At 40.6% G+C, this 27,973-nt stretch overlaps 3 protein-coding genes across 38 annotated transcripts in view; all 3 read right to left on the bottom strand.

Annotated features, from left to right (window-relative positions):
• Positions 1-27,973, bottom strand: part of LOC111190116 (scavenger receptor cysteine-rich type 1 protein M130) — a 76,387-nt gene that overhangs the window by 45,090 nt on the left and 3,324 nt on the right. The gene's annotated exons all lie outside the window — the stretch shown is intronic.
• Positions 64-11,569, bottom strand: dhx32a (DEAH (Asp-Glu-Ala-His) box polypeptide 32a). Of its 12 annotated transcripts, none has more exons than XM_049464392.1 (13): positions 10,969-11,201; positions 10,897-10,924; positions 10,487-10,840; positions 7,657-7,850; positions 6,670-7,042; positions 6,311-6,544; positions 5,682-5,775; positions 5,140-5,289; positions 4,074-4,265; positions 3,426-3,566; positions 2,483-2,673; positions 1,914-2,104; positions 64-1,027 (listed from the first exon to the last, which is right to left on the bottom strand). In XM_049464392.1, the coding sequence occupies exons 3-13, from the start codon at positions 10,751-10,753 to the stop codon at positions 835-837; spliced, it is 2,220 nt and encodes a 739-aa protein (XP_049320349.1). In that variant the 5' UTR covers positions 10,754-10,840; positions 10,897-10,924; positions 10,969-11,201; the 3' UTR covers positions 64-834. The 12 variants fall into 12 exon arrangements, with proteins under 12 accessions (XP_049320349.1, XP_049320354.1, XP_049320351.1 ...); XM_049464397.1 differs by having other exon boundaries at positions 10,487-10,767; XM_049464394.1 differs by having other exon boundaries at positions 10,487-10,823; positions 10,869-10,913.
• Positions 16,890-27,973, bottom strand: part of LOC103040611 (disintegrin and metalloproteinase domain-containing protein 12) — a 75,192-nt gene continuing 64,108 nt past the window's right edge. For 2 of the 3 annotated variants that reach the window (XM_049464383.1, XM_049464382.1), the window contains exons 12-23: positions 26,898-27,075; positions 26,380-26,469; positions 26,078-26,273; positions 25,448-25,556; positions 24,148-24,346; positions 23,274-23,351; positions 22,938-23,046; positions 21,946-22,081; positions 21,407-21,551; positions 20,205-20,501; positions 17,205-17,359; positions 16,890-17,058 (exon numbers count right to left, since the gene is read on the bottom strand). In XM_049464383.1, the coding sequence (XP_049320340.1) occupies positions 16,986-17,058; positions 17,205-17,359; positions 20,205-20,501; positions 21,407-21,551; positions 21,946-22,081; positions 22,938-23,046; positions 23,274-23,351; positions 24,148-24,346; positions 25,448-25,556; positions 26,078-26,273; positions 26,380-26,469; positions 26,898-27,075 (1,765 nt within the window). In that variant the 3' untranslated portion in view covers positions 16,890-16,985. Of the gene's footprint in view, positions 17,059-17,204; positions 17,360-20,204; positions 20,502-21,406; positions 21,552-21,945; positions 22,082-22,171; positions 22,247-22,937; positions 23,047-23,273; positions 23,352-24,147; positions 24,347-25,447; positions 25,557-26,077; positions 26,274-26,379; positions 26,470-26,897; positions 27,076-27,973 lie in introns of those variants that run through there. The other variant, XM_049464384.1, reaches the window with a different exon arrangement.

Raw genomic sequence — 27,973 nt, 5'->3', positions numbered from 1 at the left:
AACATGCTTCCAGTTTAAGCTGATGATTAGGAGCAGTATTTTACTAAATACCTTTAGATCTTGCAACGATCAGCTATAACATTACTACCACCACTTATATCTGGCTCTTAATTTTTCTGCTCCACTGATCATATATTTCACTCTGTTTTTCTATAATAATTACAGACTGTAGTTGTGTTTGTGTTTCTCTGTATATTTTATTTTTCTCCTCCTTATTTTTACCCTGTTCTTCAATATTTAGAACCCACAGGATAGAAAACCATCACAGAGATACAGCTATTATTATTATTATTATTATTATTTGGGTGGTTATACTCAGCACTTCAGTGATTTAACATGGTGGTGGTGTATGAGGTGTTAGCTGGTGTTGAGCTGGTACAGTGAGTGGATCTGATACAGCAGTGCTGCTGGAGGTTTTAAACACTACTAGTACACCAGCAGCGTCCTGTGAGCACTTACCCAAAACTCCACACTTCACTCGTACCAGAACACAAACTAACACCTCGTACACCACCATGCTAATCACTGCAGTGCTGAGACTGAAGAACAGATTTATGGGAGACACCTACAAAGTGCTTCTATATGCGCAGTGGAGCTGACAAGAGGGAGGTGGTATTAATGTTCTGGCTGATTTACTTGTGTGACTGTTATTTATTTAATTATTTAGAAGTGCACATAATCCCTGGAAACGTGAAGGTGCTGATGTGATATATTTACACTTCCGGGACTGTGAAAGGACTGCATAGAGCGTGTAGATAAGCTGGAGGAAGTTCTGGTAGTGGTGCAGAGGATCAGGAGTGAGAAGCTCACAGTGATTCTGTATAACAGTCTGGATCACTGTATCACACATCTATCGGAAGACTGGGACTCCTCTGGTTCTTTTGGCGGCTCTGTGATCACAGGCTGGTTCTTCTGCCTCCTCTTCAGGGTTCTGGACCCTTCACTGTCCAAAATGTTCTGCAGGAGCTCCTTCCCCTCACTAGAGGGCAGATTATAGAAGAAATACTGTGGTGCCATTTGAATGAACCTGAAACAGAGAGCAGAGTAAACTGAGGTTCAGTACTGTTTTTAAATCTTATTATTACAACAACATTTAGTATTAAAAACACAGAAACGCTACAGGAAATGGAGAAAGACCTTTTACGCATTTGTATTGATCCAATCAACATTCAGTTTTGGCACAGTGTTGAGAGCACTCGTACTCGTGTCCCCAGCGGCTTCACGCGTAGCTCTGTATGAACATTAGTGCTGTAGAAAATCGAGCTGCTCATCTTTAATCCTTTTATTACGTGGAGTATAATCTAAAGCTCCTTTAGCTGATGTTCATCTGAGTCGACTGAAACAGGTTTAGAGGAGGAGACTGAGAACAACATGTAGAATAAAGCTCCTCTGAGGAGCAGAGCTCTGCAGTGATTCTGTCTTACAGGTAACACTGAACAAAGAGAATTAAACTATTCATCTTTAATCAGATAAATAATGAGTTCAGTACATGAAAACCTCTGAATTCCAATGTCATATCAAGACTGAATTTTTTAGTTATTATATTTAAAATCTACTGTACAAGTCAAAAGTTTGGACACACCTTATTCAGTGTTTTTTTTCTACACTGTAAATAAATAGTGAATAGTAATCTATCAGATTATGATTACTTAAAAACAGTGTTAAACAAACTGTGAAGTATTTAGATGCTCTTATCTGGGAGCAGTTTGTTAACTTGTAGTTTCTGAGGCTGGAAACTTAATACTTTAATACTGTAATAATAACACTGAAATAATACTTTATTTGCAGTATTATTACAGTATTATTTTTACAGTATTATTATTACAGTATTACTTTAATAATAATACTTTAATACTGTAAGAATAATACTGTAATTCGTGCGATAGTGGTGTAGACAGTACGTTGAGACTCACAGCTCGGGCTGGATGTGAGTGACGGTGCGAATGCAGTTGAGATCAGACAGGGTGTACTCGTGAAACAGAACCCACTCAGGCAGACCCAGTTTCTGAGCTCTGGATCCGTAAGCAGAGAGCGGGTGAACCTGCGCCAGGTGTTTATTACTCAGCATGAAGTAATTCCCCGAACCGTCCACATCTCGAGCAACCTGACCGTCCCAGACAGAACACACAAAACAGACCATAATAATCATCCTATTAACAAATACAACAACTCATTTACACTGCCTAGCATCATTACTTATTACTGATTAGTGGATTTAATATTCCATATTAAAGCGTTTGGTCAATTATTTCGTTGTTGATTCTCAATAATAAATCTTACTGATGGAAACTCATATAATGAGAAACATGTATTTATGGGAGGAGCAGGAATTCGAGATACTTAATTACGATACTTAATTTTTCACACTTGAATATGAGAGCATAAAAAACTGAACAGATATAATAAAATAAATGTAAGTGTATTTTAGTATGACTATCTAATAAAATGCTGCTACTAAACAGTGAGTGTAAACTCCTCCTACCTGCATGAAGTATCCCGACAGCAGCGCTCTCTTTATATTCAGAGTGTTGGTCTTGGTGCCGAATGCGGGTTCAGAGAGCGGGAGCTCGAGTCTTCTCAGGATATCCGTCAGCTCGTCCCGCACTGCGTCTGCAGCCCGAAGAGCCGAACAGCACAGGAAAAAGTCCTGACACCATTTCTCCTGCAGGACATCTGAGACAAAACAGTCGTTTCAGCATCAGCGGAGGATCTGAGGATCAGGTTCAGTCTGAAGTCTGATCTCACTCAACCAGGGATTTATGGATCTTGGTTTGCACTGGTGATCATTTATAAAGTTTCAGTTCATTAAACTGCAGACGCTCTCTGAACCCGCCTTCAATCATTTAAAACACTGAAGAGGACGAAGTGTCTAAAATTACCCTTATAAATATAAACTCATATAATATATTACTGTAAATAGGAACCTATATTTGTTTGCGCTTCCTCCTCCTGTGTTCCTACCTGCACTTGGGGCAGCATGAAGTGCTGGAGGGTTTTATAGCCACTCCCCCTCCATCCTGTTTATACACCATGTGAAGGTATAAACAGAGGCGGAGTGAGTAGTGAGTAGGGAGTAAGGAGTAGGGAGTAAGGAGTAGGGAGTAAGGAGTAGGGAGTAAGGAGTAGGGAGTAAGGAGTAAGGAGTAAGGAGTAGATTAGTGAGAAAAAAAAAATATTTAGTATTGGCTGTTCTGAGTAAATATTAAGCACTTTTGTAAAAAGCTCTGGATCAGAGGGTCTGCTATTTGCAGAAAACATATAAATTAACATCAAGTAAATTTTCTTTAGTCCTTCACACTCGTCTGTTAAAACACGCCCTCCTCCTTATTCTTTAAAAAGGGTATTCTAATAAAGAATCAGCTTCATTATAAGAGTAAATATATCTGAGGGTTTAGTTTAAAGAGCTGGATTGTTGGTGGACTCACGCGTCTCTCTCTGGCTGCGTTTGAAAGCGTTGTAGATGTTGATCAGGGTGAAATGGTCTCCCTCTGGGTGATGGAGCTTCATGTGGGATTTCATAGCTTCTGTTTCAAAACCAAAAGGCGGCTCCAGGAAGCAGCTGGGAGCTAAGCGAGAGAACGTGATGTAATCAGAACTCAGAACAGCTTCAGGGTTTTATAATAACTTACTCCGCTCTGTTTACACAAATAAAAACAGCAACCAGAGAAAAGCTTTATCTGGTCCACAGATGATAAACTTAATCCCTAATATTAATAAAGTAAAAGTGTAGAGTTTAATACAGCAAAACTACTAATCTTAGATCCGCCTGTATAGTAGGTAAAATTTATACTGCATGCTGAATTATGCCTTCTAAATAATTCACAGAAGATATACTATAAATAATTTATTACTTAATGTATTACTTATTAAAATCTACAAAGGCTGGTTGTAGTTTTAAGCTTACTTTTGATTTAATAACAACCTTTCAATAACCTAGTAAATACATCGTAAAAAAATCATTCATAGTAAATACTGAGTAAAGTAACTCACTATGAACAATGAATAAATTATAGTTGTTATAGTATACTTTATACTGAATATTTAATTCACTTTAAAAACTAAATCATTTTTACCTGCCAGCATTGCAGCAATAGTTAACACTTCATTGACACAATCAAACTCGCAGGAGGCCAGAAGAGCTTTAGCCATCTGAGGGTCCAACGGAAACTCTGACATGATGATCCCGATCTCAGACAGGTTTCCATCATCATCCAGCGCTGCCAGATAATCCAACTCTTCCAACGCCTGCATCAAACCTTCAGGATCTGAGAGGGAAACAGAAATACAACACCTCACTATAGCCCTCACTACAACTGCCATAATTCACCTGCACCCACTATTATCAGCCCTCACTACAACTCCCATAATTCACCTGCACCCACTATTATCAGCCCTCACTACAACTCCCATAATTCACCTACAACATTAATGCGTCATCAGATGCTTAATGCCAAAATTGATTAAAGTATTAATACAAACGATATAAAAATAATTACAGTAAAAGGGCACAATGTACATTTTTACTTTCCCAGCTCTGACCGACACATTCCGGTTTATTACTGCGTCTAATTCCTCTCTTCCTGCTCTTTGTGTTTGCTGTGTTTCTATTGGTCAGAGCTCTGTGTGCTCAGAGTCTCACTGAGCCAACTGGATCATCAGAGTTCCCACAGAGAGCAGGAGAACAACAGACCCGCACTGTCAGCACAGCGAAAACACACACACACACACACACACACACACACACACCATTTACACACTATTTTAAGATGTCACACACCCCTTTGTAACCCTTCAGCATCGGTTTCCGATACACAGACACTTTATTTATCTCTTCTGCACACAAACAACCTTCAATTTCTATAAAATATATTTAGTTTGTCCTAAAAGGAAAAACTGTGTTTATCATCTTTCAATAGTCAAATGATGAGAAACAGTAAACAAACTCCACACACTGCTGTTTATTATTTAATATAAATTATTTAATATAAAATTTAAATATTTTTATTGCATTTTCTTAGAAAAGCAAAACAAAAAACATTTAGTCATTTCGTTTTTTCATTAATATTTAGATATTGTTCATAAAATGTTTTACATTCTGTATTTGGTTTACTTTGTTAAACAGAGTAAAGCTGGGCTGACCTGGTCTGCTGATGAAGTCACAGCGTCCGAGTCCGGCCACCTCCATCCTCTTTAAGAACAGAACAGTGGAGGTGATGTTCGCCTCCAGTATCCGAGCAGGAATCTCCGCGGGAAGCTCCGCCTCCTCAGGATACAGGCAGAAACACTTCCCTATCAACAAACAGACCATACAGATAAAAAAAAGACAATTCATGATGTCGCATTAATCCAGCTCCTCCCCAACTCCCAAACTCCTCCCCAACTCCCACTCATCCCCAACTCCTCCCCAAATCCCAAACTCCTCCCCAACTCCCAAACAAGCTCACCAGAGAAGCTTTTTATTATTTTATTTATTTTTTAATTATAGTTCATGGATCAGATGTTTCATGCTTGCCTGTTGCCCAGTGCTTTATGTATTGTATATATGGAGCTCCATCACTGCAGAGAAGAGTCAGTATCTCTGCTGGAGACGTTTTACCCCTCCCCCGGGATTCGGCTCAAAGCCGACAGGTTTACTGTAATAAACATCAGACTCTCTTTAACAGACAAAAGAGCTTCTTCACCTGTCGAGCCGGACAGCTGTTTACGGATCTCCGCCCGACATCTACTGATGGGTCTGATCACCTCAGAACTGGATCTGATACGTGGATTATACACCTGAAAATATAACCAGTTCTTTCAAATTACACAGTTTAAATCCACAGATTCAGCAGTAAACACTAAAATATTTTTACAAGTTGGATAATTTATTAAAAATAGATTAATTAGATTATTCCACATCTGTTGTAAATAATAAGCTTACCATAATAAAGAAAAAATATATATATAATAAATATGTTTTATATTAAATAGTAATATATATATATATATATATATATATATAATTTTTTAAACATAGTAATATCCTGAAAATCTCAGGATCTCAGTACAGAATTCAAAGCAAAACTCTGTTTACCTGTATCTAAAATCAGTATTAATTAAATATTAATATTTTTACTGATTCTACGTGTGAATGATATCACTGGGTAATATGACAGTGATGTTAGTTTAAGCTGTTCTCTCATTTCTAAAGGTGGCATGTTATTTTTTATTGTATTATTTATTTAATGTGGTTGCGTGAAGTTTAGTATGATGTGTTTATGTAACCGGCAGCCAATTCCACCTTAAATCTATAAAACAGTAAATCACTCACATATCTCTTCTCAACTCCAGTGTCAATCACAAAATTCACCGTGTCCACTGACCAAAACATGTCTTCTGATTGGCTGCAGGAGAGAAAGACCTTTCGGCTCCTATAATGGTTTTCTGTGATTGGTGGGCAGATGCCAGGCTGACCCGGGCACAGAGCCACCGGCACCAGCTCTCCAAGAGCACTGCTTAACCTCGCCGCCTCCTTAACCAGCAGACTGCAGGCACAGATTACCTCCTAACACACACACACACACACACACACACACACACACACACACACACACACACACATATACAATACCAAATCAGATCAGATTAATATCAGATTAGATCAATATCAGATCCACACAGGACCCCCACCTGTTCCGAGGCGAGGAACACCGCCAGGTCTCCCGGTTCTTTAGCTCTGTGGACCTCCAGCACCAGCCTCAGCGCAGAGTAGAAGTTCTCCGCTCTGCCCCCGCTGCTGTACACCACCTCAGCAGAGCTGGGGGTCTCCACCCGCAGGTGAGGAACCTCCCCGTAGTGCTGGAGGAACGTCTCAGAGGCCGGAGGGACGGAGAGCACCACCACTCTGAGCTCTGGACGCTGCAGGAGAACCTCTTTAAGCAGACCCAGCAGCAGGTCTGTGCTCACAGTGCGTTCATGAGCCTGGTCTATCACCACTACGCCATAGTGCTCCAACAACGGGTCTGACATCAGTTCCCTGAGGAGAACGTCATCAGTGCAGAACCTGAGAGAAAAAGAGAGAATCTACAAACACTGAATATTATATTAAATATCAACTACCCCGACTATCCTGGTTAAATAAAGGTAAATAATTAAAAAAATAATAAACAATATACCATTACCTGCACAACAGTCCAATCACAGGACCCAATCAATTCACATCTAATTACCCTAATATTTATATCACCATTAATATTGTTTTCTGATTTATTAGCCTAACAAACCTAAAACACCACCAGACTGGGCTCAGGATGGTGTAGGAATATCAATTTATGTACAATTGTGGTACAGAAAAAAAACAAAGAAAAAAATAGACTTTTAATTGAACATAATCCTGCTAAATCCCTGCTAGTGTCTTAAAACTACACTATGTCTTTATAACTCAATCATAACTCAATCATAACTAGGGCTGCAACACTTAGTTGATATAATCAAATATGCCAAATTTCAGTGTCGACTAAACGTCAATAATAATGTTAATAAAACTAATTACAATTTATTACTTAAATTATTAATTTGTATGATGATCTAATTATGACCAACTAATTCACTCACACACTGATAATCAAATAATACACTGTGAATATTAATCATGAGATACGTGTTTATTGCACACACCTGAGGATGGTGTCGCTGGAGCAGCAGTTCTGGAGAGGTACGCTGTATCCCACCTCATGACCGATATTCACATCCATCTCATCAGCCACGCGCAGCGCCAGCTCAACCGCCTGCCTCCCCTGAACCTGACTACACACCACCACGCCGTGCTGATACCTCACCTCCAGACAGAACTCCGCACACCACTGAGGAACCTACACACACACAAACACATCATCATCATCATCAGGCACCTGAAATACCTTAGCAACCAGTTAGCACATCGAAACAACCACCTAGGATCACCTTAGACTCCACTCACACTCTACACTGAGACACCCTAGCAACACTATATCAAATAACAGGTATATCATCACAGCAATAAACATTGTGATATATAAACACCACAGCACACACTTACGATACCACAGAAACCGCTTTGCAACCAACAACCCTGAACAACATGAAAAAAATCTAGAAATACCATAGCAACCACTTAACAACATAGCTACACTCTATCAAGGCCTAATAATACAACACCTTATCAATCACATAGCAACACCATATCATCTAGCAACCACCCATCAGACCTATAGAAACACACTTTTGTGTGTGCGTGTGTGTGTGTGTGTGTGCGTGCGTGTGTTTGTGTGTGTATACACACACACACTAATATGGAAGAGTTAACACCTCTACAGGACAAACTACATGTGTTAACTAGCCAGAATATCTGACATAAATATATAAAACAAAATAACTTTCGACTGGAGCTGCAGGACCCTGAACCTCTGAGGGTCCTGCTGAAGGCCGCTGGTGGTGGATCAGGGCGTTTCTTACTCTGAGATCAGCAGCAGCAGATTAAAGCTAACGACCTGGGAAAACCTCCACCAGCACCAGCCAGAACCAGGATACCCGGCCTACACTCACTGACACCGTGACAACACTCTCCCAGTCCTACAGATCCACAAAGCTCAAAAACATGCCACTGTGTTTCCAGAGCTTAATGATAGACCTTCAAGTGTCCCCGTTAACACGATTTATTTTTATATGCATATTATTGCCAACACTTATTTTTCATACATGAAAACTTTATACACCAAAAGGAGTCATTTGGTCATTTACAGTTTCAAACTGTGGCATAAAATACAAAGTCAGGACTGAGTAAATGATTTGCTGAAGGCTTGCTGATAAAAGATGGGAACTAAAAACAACTGAAAAACATGTTTGATCATCGTGATCATCGTGAGCATCGTGACCGTCTGCATGTTCTGTCCATTCAGATATGTTTACTTATTACTCACAATCAGATCAGTAAAAGCCTTTGGTCACAAACCAAACAACAGACCTGTCTGACCTCACGTTCACTTTGTGTTTTAAAGGATAAATTAGATTTAGCTGGTTGGGAATTTACAGCAGAGCTCGGTAAACACCACCCCCGCCTCCCCCGCTGCCGTTTCAGCCAGACAGAAATGTGCTTATCCCTGCGAGATCTCTGGCTCAGTCTGACCCCTCAGGAGCAGTTTGGTCTAAAAGTGCACCCTCTATATTTAGGAGCTCTTTAAGATCTGACACCAAGGGCCAGTCTGCTGTTTTCACCAGTTTACCACTGATCAGAAATCATATGGCTGTTTAATTGTTTCACTTACACGTGTTAAATAATTAAAGTTTTTAATAAACCATGCATGCAAATCTAAATTACATTTCCGTTTTAACGATGAGCTGGAACGCCTAAAATAAACATCAGACTTTGTGAGAAAATCAGATTTGTGTTACTTTTACCCGCTGTGTGAGTGAGGCCTTTAGGGCTTTTTTGCCTCATTCAAAAAGGTAGCCTGACCTAAAAAAGCTTATAATAATAATAATAATAATAATAATAATAATAATAATAATAATAATAATAATAATAATAATGGGTGGAGCTGAAGTGTTCTTGGCTTAATAGGCAGAAATCAATGTGATCTTACAAAATATCAAATCATTTAAAACAGGTTGTTTCACAGTTTAGATCCAACATTTACATTCTAGAAAGTAAAAACCACAGTGAGCAGAGGAGACTAAACACCATTCAGAACCAGTATCAACTAACACAGGTCAAATGAGTCCAAAGGATTACAGAACACGTGGAGGAGCCTCAACCCACATGATGAGCAAATATTAAATAAATAAAAGAAGATGAACTTAATCACATGGACAGAATTTCAAATGAAACATAAAAACAATAAAAGAGAAACACAGTAATATGAAACTCTAGTAGAAAAACAAATATGGAGCCTATAGGGAGTTATAGTGGCTGTTTATTAATTAAGATAAAATAATCTCTTATGTAGTCAAAACATTATATATTCTCCTTAATACACCATCATGCAACCTCAATATATTATGTGATGGCCACTAGAAACATGATTTGTTTCCTCAATATTATCCCATGGCATCAATGAATACAGTGCTTAGGACCATTAGAAAATTAAGTGACTTCATTATATCTAGTGGCCACTTGAAACTTAACATGTGACCCCAATATACTACCTTAGGCAACCATCAACATACTGTCTCAGAATCAGTAGAAACTTAATCATTTTTTTTTTATGTTGCCTTAATATTATTTTGTGACCACAGCAAACTTAAAATGTTACCATAATGTAATCTTGTGCCATAATCAATATTTAATATTTTGGACAAACAGAAATGTAATTTGTGGCCCCAATATATGATCTTGTGCACAAAATTTATGATATTGTGCCTTTAATATATTTGTAATTTCAATATATTATATTGTGGCCACACCTTACTTCGTTTACACATTCCGGGAGGTTGATCAGGTGCTTTAAGTGTAATAATGAGAGGAACCTGCCTGAGAGCTCCTGCCGCTCCTGCAGGAGGCGGAGAGCAGGAGGATCTGATTGGTCTTCAGGTTCTGCAGGAACTCTGCTCTGCTGCTCCAGACCGGAAGCTGCTGCCGCTCCTGCAGGAGGGAGTAAAACCGGGAGGAGTGCGGGAGCCCGTCGAACCGGTTCAGCTCCAGATCATCTCCAAACCCCAACACCTCCTCACACCCCTTACACTCCTCCAAACACCGAGAGCTGAGCTCCTGCTCCTCCTCACTGCAGCTCAGCGCCATGTCCTCACACTTACCTCACACTAACTACACCCTCACACTTACCTCACACTAACCACACCCTCACACTTACCTCACACTAACCACACCCTCACACGTACCACACCCTCACACTTACCTCACACTAACCACACCCTCACACTTACCTCACACTAACCACACCCTCACACTTACCTCACACTAACCACACCCTCACACTACCACACCCTCACACTTACCTCACACTAACCACACCCTCACACTTACCTCACACTAACCACACCCTCACACTTACCTCACACTAACAACACTCACACTTACCTCACCCTTCCACTAACCACACCCTCACACTAACCACTCCCTCACACTAACCACTCACTCACACTTACCTCACCCTCACCCTGTCCCTCCTTACCCTTACCTCACACTGCCCCCCTCACACTTACCTCACACCAACCATACCCTCACACTAACCTCAACCTGCCCCCCCCTCACACTTACCTCACCCTGTCCTCCCTCACCCTGGCCCCCCTCACACTTACCTCACCTCACCCTGCCCCCCCTCACTCTGCACTCCTCCAGCCCAGCTCCTCCTGTCCTCTCTCAGATCTGCTGTTTTCAGTCTCCTCTGGTTTTCCCAGAGAGATTACAGCAGCTCAGCGCCATGAATCTGTCCCAGTGTGTCCCAGTATGTCCCAGTCTGTGTCCTGTGTTCTGGTGCTGGAGTTCTCAGATCCACGTGTTGTTTGGTTCAGCAGCTTTGCGGTTCTGGGGGCTGTTGAGTTTTTTCCCGCCCATATTTTGGCTAATCCAGCCTCCTGCACTGTGATTGGCCGGCGGTGTCCAGCCTCCTTCGCTGTGATTGGTCCTCATTTACAACAATAGAAAATCTTCTACCTTATGTTTTTATATGAAAACCCGCCTTTAAAATAAACAAATCCAGCACGAATTTATCTTTATTGAGGAAATTTCATATGATGTGTCGTTGAGATGCTATCTTATTATTTCGAGAAAATAAAATAATGTGAATATTTCGGTGCTGCTTAAAACTGAATAAGAGACAAATGATGCAAAACCACCCAGGTAACTTGTGGTATCTCGTGCAGGTCATCGGTTTAAGTTACAATTGCAAAAAAAATAATATATGAATTTTGCCTTAATTAAAAGTATTTTACTGAAACGTAGAATTTGACTTGTATATTTGAGTCATTAGAACATTTAAATCCAATATTATTAATAATTAATAAGTCAGTACTGACCACAATTACTGTACTTGGGGCATTTAGAGACAGAGACTAAAGCGCGATATCTCAAAATATTAAAAACGGTTAAAAATACAAAACCAACCACACTAAAACATCTCTTTAAACAAGCCTAACACCACAAATCCTACTTATCAAACGTACAAATAAAATACTTTTCTAATTAGCAGCTAAATATAAATCAAAACCACCCCATGGGAGCTCTGCAATATCACCAGTGTTTGTGTTTTATCTTTAATTTACTAAAAATATAAAACCTTAACATTTAATGTTTCCCTAAAATACTAGTAAATAATAGTAAACCCTGACATATACAAGCAGTAAATATGAATAATGTGAGTATTATCTCATAAATAGTGGAGTTTTGTTAACCAGGCTTTAACGTTTTTGACCCTTCAATCAGAGCCAAGTCCAGACTAATACAGTCCCGCCCATACTGTGCTCCCATTGGTCCAAAAGTCTCTCAGTTGTATTAGTCATTATATTAGTTAATGAACGAAATATTTAAGAAATGTTTGATATTTAATAGTTCGTCTGTTCTGTTTAAAGCAGCCTGAACTGTGTAACAGTGAGATAGGGAGCTGTAAATCAGAATAATATGTATTTGGCTGTTCCTCTGTAATACATTATAAATGTGTACAGATATGTGTAATCTATCGGATATTGGCCTAGAATTCCCATTATCGCAGCTCTAATCTGTGTATTGGTTGATTTATACATATTTGATATATATTTTGTAATACAAGCCTTTCTCTTGTTTAGTGATAATCTGCTGGTGTTTTACTGCCACCTGCAGGCTGCAGTAAAGCGCTGTTCTCTGCGGGCAGGTAAAGGTGTGTCTGATCAGGCTTTGGGTCAAACATTGATTCACCCACTGCCCTATAAACTCTCAGCCTAGTTTTGGGTAGAGTACCTCTTGGTGAACGACCAGATAATAAATATGTAAATATAATAATAAATAATAATAAATATAAATATAAATATAATAGGTTAATAACACAGGTTGTTTCTTTGTGTTTCAGATTCAGGTTCAGTTCGTTCAGTCAGGTCAGTGGATGGAGCTTCAAAAAATGGTCAGAATTTCTAAAAGAAAATATCACTCAGTTCATCACACATCATTTCATAGACAACTTTACTGAGCACAGGTTCATAATCCTCAGACACTGACCCCCCCCACCCCCCCCACACATTTATTTATCAAAGAGTTATCGTATAAAAATGATTGGTGTTCTCAGTCACTGCGCAAAATAAAGAAAGTTAATATTATATTTCATGTATAGAAATACTGATATAAGTGTATGGATACAAATAGGTAAAAAGTGAGTACAGGAATAAAACAGCTGAACAAGCAAAGCCAGTTCACAGGAGTAAAGTCTGATGATTACTATCGGAAAAGGTTAAATCTGAATGTGTTTAAAAAGTTAAAATTACAGTCAGAGAGTAAAAGAATGAACAGAAATAAAATATCAACTGGAGTAATAAATGTGCATCAAAGAGTATGAGGTGTCTGCTCGACTGATAACAAACAAAACCATTTCATAAACCAGTAAAATGATGGGAAGTAAAGAAAAAAAAAACCACACCTAGAGTCACCCCATCAAATCCACCACCCGTCACGTTTAATTGTGGACACTGCTGCCATGTTTAAATAAAAATGCTAATAATAACTACTTGTTTCTGCACGAGTGTGAGTGTTGTCGTGGTGTCGCTATGATGTAGGTGTTGCTCTGCTTAATGCCGATAATTTTCTCTAAATGTTAAGTTCAGTCCAGCGTTCACTCCAACATTCACACCAGCGTTCACACCAGCGTTCACTCCAACATTCACTCCAATATTCACTCCAGCGTTCACTCCAACATTCACTCCAATATTCACTCCAGCGTTCACTCCAGCGTTCACTCCAGCAATCACTCCAGCGGTCACTCCAACATTCACTCCAGCGTTCACTCCAACATTCACTCCAGCGGTCACTCCAGGGTTCACTCCAACATTCACTCCAGCGGTCACTCCAGCGTTCACTCCAGCGTTCACTCCAGCGTTCACTCCAACGTTCACTCCAGCATTCACACCAGCGTTCACACCAGCGTTCACACCAGCGTTCACTCCAGCGTTCATTCCAACGTTCACTCCAGCGTTCACTCCAGCGGTCACTCCAGCGGTCACTCCAACATTCACTCCAGCGGTCACTCCAACATTCACTCCAGCGGTCACTCTAGCATTCACTCCAGCATTCACTCCAGCGTTCACTCCTATGGAGAAAAATGTACAAGTTGGATCTGTTCTAGAAGCACAGAGCATCAACCTTCTTTACTGGTTCTAAGATTCTGCAGAATTCAGGATCTGAAGCTCAGAAAGGAAGAGGTGATGTTGTGCTGATCTGTAGAAAAGCATCAGTTTCTGGATTGAAAGTTTAAATACTTATTTTAATGCATTTCTATGGGGGAGTTTTGGCCACAATGTGTTTTAATTTTATTTTTTTTTGTCTACAGGATTCACACTATCAAGAGTTTTAATAGGTTGGATATGGTCGCTTTCCACTGCAGGGCTAAACTGATCTGAAAACAGAAGGTGATGTTCCATTGGTAAGTTTAGCTAACAGTTTGGTGGGAAGATTACTGATTGGCCAGCTGGTCTGTGCTAATGCTGGAGTAGTGATGCTGAGGAGGCTGGTGGTGCTAACACTGGAAGAGGCTGGTTAGCCATTATGCTAAAGTTGCTGTAGCGGTGTGGAATAAGATAAGAACTCACAGTTCTCCATTTCTCATTTAGTTAGTATGCACCACTTCACAAGTTAGCATGCTAACTCGCTAACCCTAAATAACTGTTCACCAGACGCATCTGATGAGAACAACTGTCACTAAATTATATTATTATTTGAACACTGTGCATTTCCTGGTCCTGATTTTGAAACACAACAAACAGAAAAAACAGCCATATAAGCCTTATTTGGTCCTGTGGTGAAAAAGAGGCGGATGCTTCCTTTAGTAATGGAGTGTTGGAGTAGTGGAGTATTGGGGTGTTGGAGTAGTGGAGTATTGGGGTGTTGGAGTAGTGGAGTATTGGGGTGTTGGAGTAGTGGAGTATTGGGGTGTTGGAGTAGTGGAGTATTGGGGTGTTGGAGTAATGGAGTATTGGGGTGTTGGAGTAATGGTGTATTGGGGTGTTGGAGTATTGAGGTGTTGGAGTAGTGGAGTATTGAGGTGTTGGAGTAATGGAGTATTGGGGTGTTGGAGTAGTGGAGTATTGGGGTGTTGGAGTAATGGAGTATTGGGGTTTTAGAGTAGTGGAGTATTGGGGTGTTGGAGTAGTGGAGTATTGGTGTGTTGGAGTAATGGAGTATTGGGGTGTTGGAGTAATGGAGTATTGGGATGTTGGAGTAATGGAGTATTGGGGTGTTGGAGTATTGAGGTGTTGGAGTAGTGGAGTATTGAGGTGTTGGAGTAATGGAGTATTGGGGTGTTGGAGTAATGGAGTATTGGGGTGTTGGAGTAATGGAGTATTGGGATGTTGGAGTAATGGAGTATTGTATTGAGTATGGATGGATTTCATGTTGTTAAAGAATCGGTAACAAAATCTTCACACTGTTTTATAAACATGATTCTTAATCGGCAGCAGGTGAAGAAGCCCTTTTTTTAAAGAGAGTTTTCAGCTCTAAACTACAGTGTGATAAATGTAGGCTCAGTAAAAAACACACACAACACTGAAAAACTAAAAACACATTTTAAACACAACTTAAAAACACTGTCCTTTTTTATCCTGCTGTTTCTGAGCTCATATCGAACCATAATCCCTTGATTACAGCCGCTCTCCATCCACAGTCTGACCCAGACCATGATCACGAGAGGAGAGAAACCATGTGGATTACACAAACTTCTTTACAATTGTAATGTTTATATATAATAATTTTGTGTTTTTTAATGGAGTTTTGTGTAAATTCAAGTTCAGGGCTCCTCCTCGTATTTCTGAGTCATTCTATGAAACGGGTTTTATATGAATGCATAACAGCTGATGAAAAAACAGCTAGTAATTCATGTATTTGTTCTGTAAAATACTATTTCTTAAAGAGAATAATAATTTTACCATTTATATTTGCATGTAAAATCACCAAATAAATATACATGTTTAGGATTTTAGGATTATGGGTGTCCTTAATGAAATTATGTGAGTTTATTCTGTGAAATTAAAGCAAAATAATATATTTTTTTATCAATCTTAGTCTGATTAAATTCTGGAAATTTAGATACTGTCATGATCAGCTTTTTCTCCAGGTTTAAAAGGCTGTTCTGTGTGTGATGCTCATATGTGTGTGATGTGCTATTTGTTTATATTGTAGTAAGCTAATAATATTTCATAGAATATTATTCCACATTAATCTGTCTATTAAACTGAACAGGATGCATCGAGGTTAAAGTGCAAGTTGCTGTTCGAATCTATTTTATTTTGAACTATTATTTTTAACTAATACCAATATTTAAAAAAATATTTATTTCATAGAATGACTCTTCTGTTAAAATTACAGCCACAATTTCCAACATCAGGCTGACATTCTGCTCAGGAATCTGCAGGAATATCAGTGATGTGGGAGAATAAATGATTTTAAATCAGTGATAATCACACAGAACTCAGCATGACAATGTGGAGCTCCAAATTCAAGCTTCCTTTCCAGACCATTTTCCCTAAAACCAGTTCTTTAGATTAGAGTAAAATTCAGTTCACACTAAACTCAAACCACACAACAAAATCTCAAAACACAGAGAGTCCTCCACACTGTGCTGAAATAAATACAGTTTAGACCAACATAAATAATGTGCGAGGTGTTCCTGAGTGTCGTCTCGTAGCACCGACAGGGCGTAGCACCAAGGGGTCACAACCCCTGACCCCTTACCCCTGACCCCCGACCCCCCGACCCGGCCTCAGTGTTCATAAAGACCGATGCATTTTTAGTTTTAGTGCAAATTAAGAGTTTTCTCCGCTCAGGTCCTCCAGCCCGGATCTCAGCTGCTGGGTTTCGGCAGACCTGTGAGGAACTGAGGCTTTGGCAGTGTGGGGGGCTGCTTCAGAGGTGGCCTGAGAACACACACACACACACACACACTAAAAATTAATATTAAAAATATAAAAACAATATACACCCGTAAAAATGAGGTGGGGAGCACTTCTATAAATAAATTAGTGAAAGGTACGGACAGGTGTGTCGGTGGGCAGGTACTGACCGGTTGGGCTGTGTGTGGAGTGGGGGGGCGGTGCGGGGGGCGGGGCCGGCAGGGTTGGGGATGGGCGGGGTTACGGCTGACGGGCTCCGCAGTAACCGGACGGATCGACCCAGCGGGTCAGCGGGTAAAGGCTTTTGGGGCGGCCTGGGTTTCTCCTAAAATTAAACACAAGAGATACACAATTAATCATAGAACCATAAACATGTGAACACATTTATTTTTTCTTATCAAAATAAAATTGTACTTTTTAAAGTTTAACTTTTTAATAGCTTTCCAAGCTAAGGCTACCTTTACTAAACTAACTTCCTCCATCCAGTCAGTGCCCAATATAAAATATACTTCTTTTTAATAAAGGATATAGGTTATAAATATTGCATAGCTGTTTAATCTTGTTGTTGAGTTTTATTAGTCTTCATTTTTGTCAGTAAAATAGAAATGCTCAGTTACAGATGTTTAAATGTTAAAATGTTTTTAATGCTCAGCAGCATCATAAACTATCTGTTAAATTGTTTACATTTCCATAACAACTGTTATATGTTTCTTGTGTTTCCTGAAAAAAGCTTATTTTATGAAGGTGTTGATCTGATGTTTATATGATTAGATATTGAACCAATTATGAACATGCATATAAACAAAAAACTGGAAATCTGATAAGAGGAGCTCAGTAATCCGGTCAGTAATTTTAATCATGTGTATTCTCTAACTTTAATCTTTAGTTTTTCTTCACTTGAACGCAAACAGAACCAGACAGCGCAGATACTCCTTTAAAAACATAAACATTTAGAAAATCAACAGTATAGGGAATGCATTAAGTTCTATTAGAAACCATTAAAAAAATCATATTTTATGGGTCCAATTAAAAAACATTTAAGGTCTTAGTAAAGAGAACCTATTAAAGTGAAATGTCAACTTAAAACCTCTAAACATTGTAAATAATTAAAAGTCCATTGTTCTTTAAAAGCAATATGTAAATTAATTATTATACTATTATATTACAATTTAATTTTTGTCATAAAAAAGTCCTAAAATTACAGTAATATCGTTAATCACAATTAAGTCCGTTCCAATTAAAACTTTTATTTTGACAGGACAGACCATGTGATTGTAAGTGAGAGCTCTGATATGAATATTAGTGTCTGAATTCTGCCGCTAGAGGGCGCTATGAGACCGTGACTGTATTACAGTGAAGAGGGTCTGGAGTGTGATGCTCCTCACTGACCTCAGATAAAGTAATTCTTTCCTGCCTGTCTGTCTCTCTGTGTGTCTCTTTGTGTGTCTGTCTCTCTGTGCGTCTGTCTCTCTGTGTTTCTGTCTCTCTGTGTGTCTCTCTGCCTGTCTCTTCTCTCTGTCTTACAGCTGTTCCTGTCCCTGTCTCACCATAATGTTTTTAAGGTGGAACATCTGGGATTAATTTAGGATGGTCTGCTCTGTAGCATGGTGCAGTGTTGGGGCGGTGCAGTGTTGGGGTGGGGCTGTGTAGTGGGGCGGGGCGGTGCAGTGGAGGGCGGGGCAGTTGTGTGGGGGCGGGACTAGGCAGTGGGGGGCAGGATTATTATGGGAATTTTCATCCAGTGCTGCAGTTAGAAAGTAACTCCAGCTGTACTCTGTACTTTTTCCTCAGCCCCAGAACTACAATTCCCAGCATACATCTGACAATACCACATCTTGTTTTTTTTTATTTTTGTCACCTCCTAAATTTCTTTTGTATATAAACCTAGAGACATTTACTCCAACAAAAGCAGAATAACTATTTTATAATACCCAATTTTATATTTATTTATATTTAATAAACTCTTTTCTATACAAAAGCAGTGATTAACACTGGATTAGAACATAGAAAGTCCTACACTGTACATCCTCGTGTTAATTAAACATTTAATTACTGCTGTAATATCTGGTTTTAAGCAGTCAGGTTTATTTGTTTGTTGTTTAGGTTAATTATGATGCATATAGTTTTGTTGGTAATGCACTGAAGCCTCGTGAGAAAGCGAGGTATAAATAAATAAATGAATTAATAAATGAGAGAAGAGGTTGTGTAGCAGGCAGCACATGGGTGTGTATGTGTGTGTTTGTGTGTGTGTGTGTGTGTGTGTAAATGAACAGGACCGCAGACCCAGAAGCACTTCAGCACCGGGGGTGCGCTGCAGTAACCACAATCTGTCAGCCGGGCGGCTTTATTTCCTGTGGGGCTGCCCCCGGCACTGCCGCTCTAATGCTGCTCGCTCTGTGCCGGCGGCGGCAGATCTCTGTTTGCTCACTGTGTTATTTAATAGCACTCGGGTTCATTTTCAGTCTGCTGGCGGGTTCAGGAGGCCGGGCTGAGGACATCTGTGCTGATTTACTTTGTTTCGGCCGGTCAATACTCTGTTCATTACTACTCCACAGCTCCGCTACTCCACAGCTTCGCTACTCCACAGCTCCACTACTCCACAGCTCCACAGCTCCGCTACTCCACAGCTCCGCTACTCCACAGCTCCGCTACTCCACAGCTCCACTACTCCACAGCTCCACTACTCCACAGCTCCGCTACTCCACAGCTCCACAGCTCCGCTACTCCACAGCTCCGCTACTCCACAGCTCCGCTACTCCACAGCTCCACTACTCCACAGCTCCACTACTCCACAGCTCCGCTACTCCACAGCTCCGCTACTCCACAGCTCCGCTACTCCACAGCTCCACAGCTCAGGGCTACTCCACATCTCAGGGCTCCTGCAGCTGATGACAAGCTGCATAACTTGGATTCAAACCAGCGATCTCCCGATCATAGTGGCAGCGCTTTAGAGTTCTAGTTCTATTTATGACTGGAATAAAGTGTAACATTTGAGGGGGAGGAGCAACAAACGTAACATTTTCCACAATATTAGTCATAACAGTTTATAACTCATTTACTACTGTTTTAAAGGACAAACTGTGGTATAAAAGACCTTTTGCCTGAAGTTTTAAAAATGATTGAACTAAATAATTTAAACTTTAATGTAATAAGAGAAGGAGTTTACTGACCAGAGCCGTCCTGCAGGAGTTCTGGCAGCTCAGGCTGTGGAGCGGCGGGGAGGGGGGGCGAGGGTGGTGCGCTCTGAGTTTGGGAGTGTGTGGGCAGGTGTGTGTGTGTGTGTGTGAGAGAGTGTGTGTGTGTGAGTGTGTGTGTGGTAGAGGAGGAGGCGGGGCGCGGTGTGGGGGTGGAGCAGGGGGAGGGGGGGTCAGGGTGAAGGGCAGAGGGTGGGTCAGGTGGAGAGGAGGACACTGAGGGAGCCGCCGCAGAGAAACCGACCCCACCAGAGAATCCACTCCTAGAGCAGACTGGAGAGAGAGAGAGAGAGAGAGAGAGAGAGAGAGAGACAGAGAGAGAGAAAGAGAGAGAGAGAGACAGAGAGAGAGACAGAGAGAGAGAGAGACAGAGAGAGAGAGACAGAGAGAGACAGAGAGAGAGAGAGAGAGAGAGAGAGAGATTATTAAATGATTAATTTGTGTAATACATAAAGGTTCATTGTTTGAATGGAGTGAATATTTATCTGTGTGAACGTGATGATAATATTAGTTGGTTTATAATATTAGAGTGAAAGGAAAAGTGGGCTCTGGTTCTCTGTTGGATCCTCTATTCTGGATATGAGATGAGATTCAGTTAAAAATGGAGAGGAACAGGTTCTGTATTCTGATGAACACCCAGCTGATTGGCAATGAATTACCAAGGAGATGCTCCTTCAGAAATCAGAAATGTGAGATTGTGTTCCTGGGAACCCTTGCTGTGTGTGGGTGAACATTATCCTGCTGAAAAATGCTGCTGCTATCAGCTGGAAGTTCTGACAATTCGTATCACTACTAAGGGTGACGCTCACAGATCATCATACCAGCAGGTTGTTTGGACAGTGTGTCGCTCATCACTACGAGCCTTCATCCTCAAACCTGACCGTCACCAGATCCCAAACAGAACCTGGATTGACTGCTAAACATCACACAGTACCAGACTGTAGTGCTCCAGGTTTCCTGCTCACATTCCCACGGCAAAAAGCAGGGGAAGGTGGGAATTCCTCAAAATTACATGTAAACAGCGTCTCAGTGCACAAACTACACCTCCAGACAGTAGGGGGAGCCCAAGATCAAAAATGCTAATTAAAGTGTATGTGTATGTGTGTGTGCGCGTGTGTGTTGGATGTGTGTGCGTGTGTGTGTGTTGGATGTGTGTGTGTACTGGCTGATTAACCCACCTTATATAAACAGGCACTTTGTGGTATGGCTGGTGCTTGGCACTGTGGTGATGCTCTGCATGCGGAGTGTGTGTGTGTGCTGACGTGTGATTGGCTGGTTGGGAATGTGTGTCCAGGACTGGCTGATCCATTGGGTCCCACTGACCTGTTAAAAAACAATAAAAGAACACAATGAAACTTTTATACATTTAAATAGTTTAGAAAGAGTGTATTACTTAGTTATTATGGTTTTATTACAGAAAAAAAATAAACTTGATAAAAAAATAGCTAATAAGATAATATTCAATAACTTTAATAAACTGTTCAGGAATCAGCACAGGCTCAGCTGTGCTAGAGATGAGGATTATGTTTCCGTGTAATATGGTACAATATGCAAATCAGTCAATCAATAATACCACTCTGCCTTCTGCCCCTCCCTCTAAACCCATACATCACTCAGTGCCCCTCCCAAACTACTGTTCCCATTTTTAGCATTTTTCAGATTTGATCTGAGGGTGGAGCTAAAATCAGGGGGTGTAGTTACGCTTTCATTTCTGTACCTGAGCTTCTCTATGGAGTTTTCCTTGTTGCTGATGAAGAGTCCAGCCAGAGTCTTCCTCTTAATGCAGACGATCGTTCCCACAATCATCAAACACAAGAACGCCACCACCGTCCCCACCCTCACACTCCCACCGTCTGTAACACACACACACACACTATATATATATATATACACACACTATACACACCGTCCACACCCTCACACTCCCACCGTCTGTAACACACACACACACACACACACTATATACACAAACTATACACACACTGTACACACCGTCCCCACCCTCACACTCCCACCGTCTGTAACACACACACACACACTATATACACAAACTATACACACACTATACACACCGTCCCCACCCTCACACTCCCACCGTCTGTAACACACACACACACACACACACTACACAAACTATACACACCGTCCCCACCCTCACACTCCCACCGTCTGTAACACACACACACACACACACACTACACAAACTATACACACCGTCCCCACCCTCACACTCCCACCGTCTGTAACACACACACACACACACTATATACACAAACTATACACACCGTCCCCACCCTCACACTCCCACCGTCTGTAATACACACACACACACACACACTATATACACAAACTATACACACACTATACACACACTATACACACCGTCCCCACCCTCACTCCCACCGTCTGTAACACACACACACACTATATACACAAACTATACACACACTATACACACCGTCCCCACCCTCACTCCCACCGTCTGTAACACACACACACACACTATATACACAAACTATACACACACTATACACACCGTCCCCACCCTCACACTCCCACTGTCTGTAACACACACACACACACACACACACAATATACACAAACTATACACACCGTCCCCACCCTCACACTCCCACCATCTGTAACACACACACACACACACACACTATATACACAAACTATACACACACTATACACACACTGCTGTACCTGCCAGTCTCATGGGTCCGCTGTCCACACTGCCTCCAAATCCAGCTTTATCACAGAACGGAGGAGCCCAGTGCTCCTCACAGTGACAGTTCTTCTTATTATTACATACCTGCCCAGGTAACACACACACACACATACACACACACACACACACAGTGGGTTATATATATATTAGAATGTGCAAAAATACAGTTACTCAGCACCGACCCGAGCCCGGCACTCCCCGCCGACCCGATAAATAGATCTTTAAGGCGGAGCAGAATAAACTGTTACCCTGAACTGACTGAGGTGTTTGGAGACAGAGAGAGAAACATGCAGTGAAATCTATAAACTTACCCCACGTCCACTGCACTTCACTGAACACTCGTAAACACCAAACACACTGACGTTCTGACACTGCCGGTTCAGACACATCTACAGAGACAGAGAGAGAGAGTGTGAAGCTTTTCCTCCATAACTCAGCAGGAAACTCGTTCCACCACATCCAAATTACAGCTGCGCTCAGAAATCTAGCACATGTGTCTCCTCTGGACAATAGAAACAGTTACTCCAACAAAAGCAGTATAAACTATTTTTAATATTACTGATGAAACAATGAATGAGCAGTGTCCCAATATTTTTCTAGAAAATCCAAGTTTAACATGAATTACTGTAACGGGACGCCTGCAGGACGCTGGAGTTTTACAGTAACTCATACTGAAGATAAATAAACCTGTTTCAGCTGGAATTTCTCTATTTCCATCTCCTCCTCAAATTAATCTCATATGTGAGGATTTACCCAACACAAATCACAAAGTTTATACTTCCTAAATCATGACTGGCAAAGATTTCCGATAATTTGTCCCAAATATTCCCCTAATTTAGTCATTTTTACTTTTCACACACTAGTTAGAACTTCCTGTATCACAGGATGCATGAGTAATTCTTAGTTATCATAAAGCTTTTCAGCTGTTTCTTCTCTAACTGCCATTAATGCACACTAAGAGCTCAACACGCTTTGAGAAGAATCATAATCAGCTTCATTAGCTAATAGATAATAAAGCATTGTGCTGAGTGAAGGGGGCAGTGGTCCTACAAAACACACAGAGAGCAGATTCTGTATAACGTCTCCAAGAACCAACAAAGTGATCTGCTGATAGTTGGGCAACGTTTAGACAGTTACACCACTCAGCATGTTAATGTTTATAATTATATTCTCAGTCTCTCTCACCATGTCCTCCCCACACTTAGTCCCGGTCAGAACCAGTCCCGGGTCCGGCATGTCGTCCCCCAGGTATACGTGGGTCCCCCGGCACAGGATCCGCCCCCCCTCCTGCAGGGGGATGTTGGTCTCGATGGAGACGGCGTTAGTGCCGATCACTGGGCGATTAGCTCCGCCCTGACACTGGATCTTTCCACATTTAGCATCTCTGAAAAACCAAACAGGCACATATTTTACTTTATGATTCTTACAAATAAAATCAAATGGAAAACATAAACTGTTACACTGAATTTTTATATTTACACCCCCTACGTTTACATAAACACTGTCGAGTAGAAAAAATCTTTTGAGTTTAAAAATAAAAAAAAACTTCAGGACAACGTGAAAGTGAGACTAAAAAGGCCGACTGTGGTAAAAAAGCGGAAAATTTGTTAAAAAAGCTAAAAACTAACTTTAGACCAGAACAAGTAAAATGGCTAAAGAGGGTTAGAAGGACACAACAAACTGTCTGGCAATTTATACATCAAATAACAACGACTTAAAACTCAATAAATGTCCTGTTTGCAGTTTGATAAGTTAAAAAATAAAAAGCAACATGATCTGAAAAGTATCTTTAATTTGATAAAGCACTTTATTTAGAGGTAAACAGGCATCTCTCCCTTCAAATTCAAGTTCCTACTTAAAAAGTATTAAAAATATCAAACATTTTACAGCATCCATTTTTATTAGAAACCTCATCCAGTGGCAGATTTATTTTATTAAAACATTTTCAATAGTTTAATCCTAAATTCCTAAACATCCACAAAAACATCACTATTACTATCACCGTCACTAATGTTTAGTAAATGCAAATTTAAGAGATGTCTACTTGATTGTATTTGATTTAATATTAATCAGCAGTTATAGATGAAGATTTTTTAGGAAACACGTGCAGATTAATCAGCTGATCACTGTTTCACAAACTAACAAACATATTAAATAATGAGACACACCGACCAACTATACTGAGAGACAGAGACAGAGAGAGAGAGAGAGAGACAGAGAGAGAGACAGAGAGAGAGACAGAGAGAGAAAGAGAGAGAGAAAAAATGTTTTTGTAACTAATCAACTCTTTTTTCCTTTTTTTTTCTCTCTCTCTCAAGTTTGTGGACACTGCTCTAGCATCAACCACCTTGGAAACCTTAGCAACCACTTATCAATACCTTTGCTACCACCAAACAACACTATAGTGAGCAGCTAGAAACCATTTTTTGCTGCATCTATTTTTCTTTTTTTAAGTAGAGAAGAAGAAAGTAAAGCTTATTCTCACCGCTCTTCACATTTAGCGAAGGAGCCCTTAGAGTCTTTTCCACAGTTTCCATACGGATCTCCTGCAGAGTTCACCCTCTCAAAACAGATACCTGGAGCTGCCTTAGCACCTATAGGACACACACACACACACACACACACACACGCACACACACACACACACACACACACACACACACACACACACACACACACACACACACACACACACACAAGCTAGGTGTTACTATCCTCTGTATTTAATGTGAAATCTGGGTGAAAATTTTTTTCTTTTTATAGAAGTAAATTTGCTTATCTCCCCTGAATCACAACCCTAAACACCTTTCCTAAACTGGTGAACCTTCCCAGGAGTGACCAGCTTACTGAAATTACTCCAAATGGGCATGGACAACTCATCCAGGAGGTGTGGTTTAGCATCTCAAACTGACCCAACTATCAAATATACTCCTCCTGTTTGAGCTAAACGGCTGTTCAAATACTTGATGTGAAATAAATGTCTCTCTCTCTCTCTCTGTCTGTCTGGTTCAGAATCTTTGTGTTTATTAATTGTTCTGTGGGTAATGTTTGGGTCGGGGTGTAAGTGGGGATGAAACTGGTGAATATTTTAGTGGTTAGTGTGAGGTAAACTCACCCTGCCCCCACAGTGTGATGCACTGCTGCTCGTGAGTTTGGCAGATGCCGTTGTAGCAGTGCCCGTCCACACTGTGGCAGGTGTGCCCGTCGTGCAGGTAAACGTTTGGTGGACAGTGCGGATCAGAACCCGTGCAGAACTCGGGCAGATCACACCAGTTACTGGACTCTCGACACGGAGTACCTGCAGGCTTCAGCTACACACACACACACACACACAGTTAGTGTGTGTCTGTTTTGGTTATTATATATTATTGTTATTAATACGTATTTTAACTTGATTAATAAATGTGGTGCTTTTACCTGACAATCTTCACAACACTGACCATGAGCACAAACTGCATTTCCCTTCAGAGTGCAGGTACTCGCATTACAGCACGGGTTCACACACTCCTGCAGAGAGAGAGAGAGAGAGAGAGAGAGAGAGAGAGAGAGAGGAGCTTTAACCCATTAATAACCACATCAGTTATACTGAGATTTGATTCTGTTCTCTGCGCGTGCGAGTATGTGTGTGTGCATGTGTGTGTGTGTATGTGTGTGTGTGTGTGTGTGTCTAAATTTCACTGATGCTCCACCTCACAAATTAGAGGACTTCAGGACTTTGAGGACCAAAGTCTTGGTGCCTGCTATCACAGGACGTTTAAGTGGAGATCTTACAGAATATAAGGTAGGTGGTTTTAATGTTATGGCTGATCTGTGTACAGTATATGTACAGTATGTGTATTTGAACATCTACACATACAAATATTCCAACATCTAGAATCGGGATCCTCAGTAACTTTATATTAATGCGTGTAAATTTTCAGGTACTGCAGACGTACCTCCAGATCTCCACAGTCACACTCCTCTCCTTCCTCCACGTATCCGTTCCCACACTTCTGACCCCCGTATAGAACCTTCACCTCCGGCATGTTGAAGAGACACATGCCCACCCCCTTCTCCAGACTCCCCAACAGATCCTTCTTACTGCAGGAACTGAAGACCGTCGGGAAGGGGTACCTGCAGAGAGGAGATCAAAAGAGAAGAAGATGATGAAATTTGTTTTGATAAAATTTTCTTTTTTAACCTAAATGCTGTTTATCTGCGGTGGTGTGATGTTAATAATAAATGATCTGAGCTGAAATGGTTTGTGAGGAACATGAAACCCAGATTAATCTCTAAAGTTTAACCACAAAACGGCAGAGTCCAGTTTAACCGCTGAGTTTAATATGATTTAAAGCGTTTAAGTGTTTAGAATCACCAACATCTCTCTAATGCAACATACAGTATATTTATATTTATATTTTCTCCTGGATCTTTTCAGTCACTGTACCCATAAAACACCAGCTTAGATCATCTGAAAGCAGTAAAATCTGCTCCTCAGCTTCTGCAGGCTGATCTTTTTATATTATAGAAGGAAACTTGTGTTCATTCCATTTTATGCACATTTTTCTTTATATATTTAAACATGCGAAGTAATCAGGTTTATAATGTGGGAGAGAGAGAGAGTTAAAGTGTGAAATGAATGAAGATGAGTTCAGGCGGATGAATGAAGAGTCCATCAGTTCATCTTTGCTGATCTCATCTCCTCTGCTCTCCATCGGTGTGGATTAAAGCACTAATCGATTAACCAATCAAACTGCAGCACTCGTTCCAGTAGTGTGATTCCAGCAAACTGCTGACTCCACTGAGATAAAGAGATATTTACGATATGAAGACATCCATCTCTCTCTCTCTCCCTCTCTCTTTTCCTGAGGATTTTATGTATAGAGAAGGGTTTCAAGTAGTCTGTGAGTAACTGTGTGCATTTGAGAAACATATATATAAATATATTTATGTACACAGTGCACTACAGCCTGCAGCCAATCACAGCAGGGACTCAGAGACAAGGCTGCCATGAATATGCAAGTTCAACTGA

Source organism: Astyanax mexicanus, chromosome 15 (genome assembly GCF_023375975.1).
Source record: "Astyanax mexicanus isolate ESR-SI-001 chromosome 15, AstMex3_surface, whole genome shotgun sequence".
Lineage (NCBI taxonomy): Eukaryota > Metazoa > Chordata > Actinopteri > Characiformes > Acestrorhamphidae > Astyanax > Astyanax mexicanus.
This window is presented reverse-complemented; position numbering and strand designations above follow the sequence as displayed.